General features: G+C 41.9%; 1 protein-coding gene across 1 annotated transcript in view; it reads left to right on the forward strand.

Moving 5' to 3' along the window:
* LOC111658665 (voltage-gated potassium channel KCNC1-like) overlaps window positions 1-5,334 on the forward strand; it is a 51,465-nt gene that overhangs the window by 23,868 nt on the left and 22,263 nt on the right. The window contains exon 3 of the mRNA XM_023411246.2: window positions 3,123-4,104. Within this exon, the coding sequence (XP_023267014.1) occupies window positions 3,123-4,104 (982 nt within the window). The remainder of the gene's footprint in view (window positions 1-3,122; window positions 4,105-5,334) is intronic.

Here is a 5,334-nt window from a genome sequence, read left to right on the forward strand (position 1 = left end):
GGGGGGGGGGGGGGGGGGGGGGGGGGGGGGGGGTAGGAGGTAGGAGGGTGACTGAGAACCTTAGTGTGTGTGTGTGTATGTGTGTGAGAGTGTGTTTTCACGATACAGAGGGGGAGAGCACTGCAGCAATCTGAGAAAGTAGGTCAGACATCGACTAGCGAGAAACATAGAGGAGAAAAGAGGTAGGGGAAAGAGATGGAGAAGGAAGGGGGAGAAGGAGAGAGTAGAGAAGGAGTAGAGGGGGAGGAGAAAAGACCAGAGAGGGGGGTGGTGGGAGGGTGAAGGCTTGTGAGGATAACAAGATAGAAAATTAGAAAACTCCGAACAAACCCGATGCATACATTGCAAAACTATTTAGAATATAAAGAGATGTTCTCAACAGAAATATATCTCCACTTTAAATGATGTTTCCTTACGCTGCTTCTGTAGAGCAACACAGCATAACCTACTTCAATTACCAGCCAACAACCATTATGCTAATTCACAAACAAATCCCAATCCCAATATAGCAATCGAAAACTACAGAATGGACAGTCATGGCTGACTTTCCTGGAAGATCACTTCTGTGGCTAAATGCTTGTCAGCTAATCTCCTCCATAAATACCGTGGGTCAGAGTCTTAAGTCTTCTGCTTAGTCTGATTCTGTCATGGAGGCAAATGCGTGTAGGCTTAGGCTCTCCGCCTTTCAATCCAAAGAGGGAGAAGCGAGACCTTTCAAGAAAAATAACTGAAACCGGTTCCCTCCGTTTGCTTAGTTATAAGGCTTCCTCATATAAGTATGTTGCTCTTGATATTACATAAGTGCATAATGTCGAAAATACACGGTGACACGCACAATACACTGAGGGCACTCAGGCTTCTTATATATATGGACTCCACTCAAGTATGAATTACCTTTCTCTTTTGCTCTTCAGGCCATGTCTGTGTTTTATTATTTATTTGATAAAGCACAAAGTACACAGCATCTATAAATACACTGCAGGGCTTGTAGGAATGGACCGCAACGGGGAAAGATTGTGCAGTAGCCACGCACACACTGGTGTTATCACGCTACTGCAATTGATTCAGTGACAATTGAATGTGCTATAGTAGAATAATAAGCTTGGGTACATATAGACACTGAGCCTGCAGAGCACACACAGGCGGCCAGTGCTAAGAAAACTGCCTTTGAGTGATAATAAAAAATAAAATAAGAGAAAAAAAGAGCAAACCTGAAGAATAAACTCTGGAAAACAACAGAGATCTCTGTGGTGGGACAGTGTGGTGTGGCAGGGTTATGACTTCACTTATTTTTTTTGTTTTTTTTGTCCAGGAAATTTTCCCCCGAGGACAAAGATTTGGAAGTGAACAAGCAGACATGGAGCTGCAAGACATTGTAGTATAACTTGTATAAAGAGGTGGATAAGGGGACAGAGGGCATATGCCAATGGAAACTGGGACTTTACTATTACTTGTCTTTCTTGGTCACAATAACAACGGTAATTCAGCGAAGACGGCTTCAACCAAACAGTTTATGTGTTTCAGGTAAACACCAAGATAACGCGGTAGCTTCCTCACTGATGTTTAGGAACAGATAACTCAGATGCATCCAACTAGGAGGCAGATATACACCGTGTATTTGTGGCAGTTAAGCCGTATTATACAGCCTTACGTTTATGGCCTAATCCATAACTTTGTTTCTAAGACTTGAAAAACATTAATTATTTAAAAGTGCCAGACATCTTTTGCCCTACCGAAGTGCCAGGGAGCAGGTAGAACAACAGCAGAAAAAAAAAAGAAAATTTAATTTAAGTCTTAATTTGAGCTTTCATATCAACTGGTCTAAATGTGTGATGAAGCAGGAAAGGCTGATGTTACCTGAGGATGTAAGTTGAATCTGCATGTGAGAATATATGAACGTAGTGTAAACGCTGTAGCTTCTTGAAATATTAAATACAAAGATTCCAAAGAAACTAACATAAGTTTGCAGGGTCTTACATCATATCGTATATCCGTAAACAAATGTCTGTTTACTAGAAAACCGCAGTTCAACTTTGACAGTTGCACCTCTAAACTCACGCTTTGACACTTTGAACATAGAACACCCGCTGAGCTGTGAGACTTCTCACTTGTTTACTGGACTGTGGTATACAGATGGTATACAGTTATTTATCTATCTTATCCTTACAGCTTCTTGTCTTTCTCATCCCTCCATCCCATCCTGTGTCCTCTCTAGCAGAGTATCGCAACTTAGTGGTGTTTTTCTATTACTTTTCTACCCTCTTCTTTTTTTTGGATTGAGTGTTACATTAATGCACTGTGATTTTGCTCTCTGTTTCTTCTGCACTTTTCCCCCGATTTCATGTAAATGATGTCTTAAGAGGTGTGTCAATCTGAGGCAGGGCCCTCGGGGTTTTGGGTCTAGGCGGACCTGGTTTCAGGTCCAGGTCTCCTCTGATGCTCTTGGGCAATTTAATCTTAGTATATAATAATTGTGAGAGAAAAAATAAAGCAAACATATACATATTAGCTCCTTTTTAAAAGGGGAGTTTGATATTGAACTGATAGCGCTATTAATAATTTGATTAACTTATAATCACGTAAGTTATCATTTTCCTGATGGCACATGATATGACATGATACTGACAGCACATCTATTTTTACACCTTCATTGTTCATCACAATCATTTATGACTGTCAGATGTAATTTGGTTAGGCCTAATGAGTCTGATTGTCCTTGGACTTCGGTCACTACGGGTCAAATTGTGCCAAGGTCCTCCTCAGGGAAGGTCCACTTGCCTGCTGTGCTGTTACAAAACAAATCTTTGCTTCTTTTTTTATTTTGAAAAATAATTTTTACACGCACACAAGGTTTGTGTATTTGGCTTAAGTATCACTTATGTGTATTTGGGTTGGGTGTGACAGAACAAGGGTCGCACATACACCTGTTGTTTCCCTTTGCTGTTGGCTTGAGGTTTCAAACTGCACTAAAGCGATAGTTTTTCTTTATGCTTTTTTATGTTATTTTGCCCTGCTGAACTTTCTTGATTTGCACCTGACTCTTCCTCCTTCTCTCACTTTCTTTTTCTCCTTTCTCTTCCTGTCTTTTTTTTCTGTTTGCTGGTTTCTTCCTTTTCTTCTAGTATGTGGCATTTGGCTCCCTATTCTTCATCCTCATCTCCATCTCCACTTTCTGCATGGAGACGCATGAGGCCTTCAACACCATCATCAACAAGACAGAGAACGTCACGGTGGGCAACTTCACCCGTGAGGAGATTGTATACGAGGTGGTGACTGACAGCTGGTTGACATACGTGGAGGGTGTGTGTGTCATCTGGTTCACCATCGAGGTCCTGCTGCGAGTCACCTTCTGCCCAGATAAGCTTGAGTTCTTCAAAAGCACCCTCAACATCATCGACTTTGTCGCCATCCTGCCCTTCTATCTGGAGGTGGGCCTGAGTGGCCTGTCCTCCAAAGCTGCCAAGGATGTCCTGGGCTTCCTCCGTGTCGTCCGATTCGTCCGTATCCTCCGAATCTTCAAGCTCACTCGCCACTTTGTGGGTCTCCGTGTCCTTGGCCACACCCTTCGTGCCAGCACCAATGAATTCCTCCTGCTGATCATCTTCTTGGCCCTTGGTGTCCTCATCTTTGCCACTATGATCTACTATGCTGAACGAATTGGCGCAGACCCGGATGACCCAACAGCCAGCGCCCACACCAACTTCAAGAACATCCCCATTGGATTTTGGTGGGCCGTTGTGACCATGACCACGCTGGGCTATGGAGATATGTATCCGGAGACGTGGTCTGGGATGCTGGTGGGTGCGCTCTGTGCCTTGGCTGGTGTGCTGACCATTGCTATGCCTGTGCCTGTCATTGTCAACAACTTCGGCATGTACTACTCTCTGGCCATGGCCAAACAAAAGCTGCCCAAAAAGAAGAACAAACATATCCCTCGAGCACCCCAACCAGGATCCCCCAACTACTGCAAGCCAGATGCCCTGGCCATGGCTACTGCCTCACCTCAAAGGATCTTGGGAAATGTCCTAGGTGGAGTGATGGGTTCTGGAGGCATAGGGGGTGACTGTCCTCTCGCCCAAGAAGAAATTATAGAGATTAACAGAGGTGAGAGATTTAATTTTTCATAGCTCACATTTTTACACTCAAAGTAAATTGGGTAAAAATTGACTAACAGGCTTCTGGGAAATTTACTTACTTACGGTTTACTGATGGCAGTTTTAGGCATGCATGCTGATGTTTTCAGAGGTCCAGTGGAGGATTAGAGTGCCAAAGAGAGAGAAATGCGAGTACTATCAGGAAGTGATGCATAGTTGATTCTGGATCCACCCTGAAGAAATCACTGGCCCATCAGAACTCATGTGTAATTTATGATCAACTGGTTGGTCCACGGTCGCCTTAAGGCACCCATCTGTCAGTGAAGAACAAACACTGTAGAAGTAGAATGAACTCAATTATCTATTAAAACAGCTTAATGCATCTCAATTTGGGCTGACTGCGGATATTTATCTCTGGCATTAGCAGTAAAATCAGGAGGGGAGGTAAATTGGCTCTTTGTTTGCCCTTTACATGCTTCGGTCATACGCAGCAATAATGCACCTTTAATGCATTACTTTACTGCCTGAGTCATCAGACAGAAAATATTGGTTTTATCAGTGCTTTTACTACATCCTGTCTGCTTGGCTGTCTTCCAGTCTGCAAAGGTTTCTCGTAGGTTGTTAGTAGATTTATTTATTTTTTTTAGCAGGAAGTTTTATTAGTCAAAATTGTCTCCAAGACTGTTTTGCAGTAATATCACAACAAACAACAGCATATTGTACTGTATTTTAACTTAATGTCTCTCTGTGTGTGTATTGTCTGAAATAGTCATCCCCGATCATAACTGAACAATTGTGACCACTCAACATCTTTGACAGTTTTACAGAGTCATCCTCTGTCATATACAAATGTAATGATTACTTTTGATTAATTATTTGGTTGATAAAATGTAAAAAAAGAATAATGCAAATGCCCTTCACAAGATTTTTGGCTAATTAACAGCAAGAAACATCCAAAATATCAATATTCAGTGCTAATAAATGTATATGAAAAACAAAAGTTAAATTTTAAATGACGAATTGTTTTAGCACTTGTTTAATTATAGTGACCCTACGGCACTGTGTAACAAAACTTAAACAAAATTTAAATATTTTGAAATATCTGCAATAACCCTACTTGTTGTTACAGCTCTTTGACTATTACCAGACCTCATGATGTCAGTCTGCAATACAAAATGCATTGCTTTATTTTGTGTGAAACAGTATTTTCCCCTCTATGTCGCCCCACCCCCACCGCTCT

This window comes from Seriola lalandi, unplaced genomic scaffold (genome assembly GCF_002814215.2).
Source record: "Seriola lalandi dorsalis isolate HSWRI2012SDOR001 ecotype SW California unplaced genomic scaffold, Sedor1 jcf7180002054464, whole genome shotgun sequence".
Lineage (NCBI taxonomy): Eukaryota > Metazoa > Chordata > Actinopteri > Carangiformes > Carangidae > Seriola > Seriola lalandi.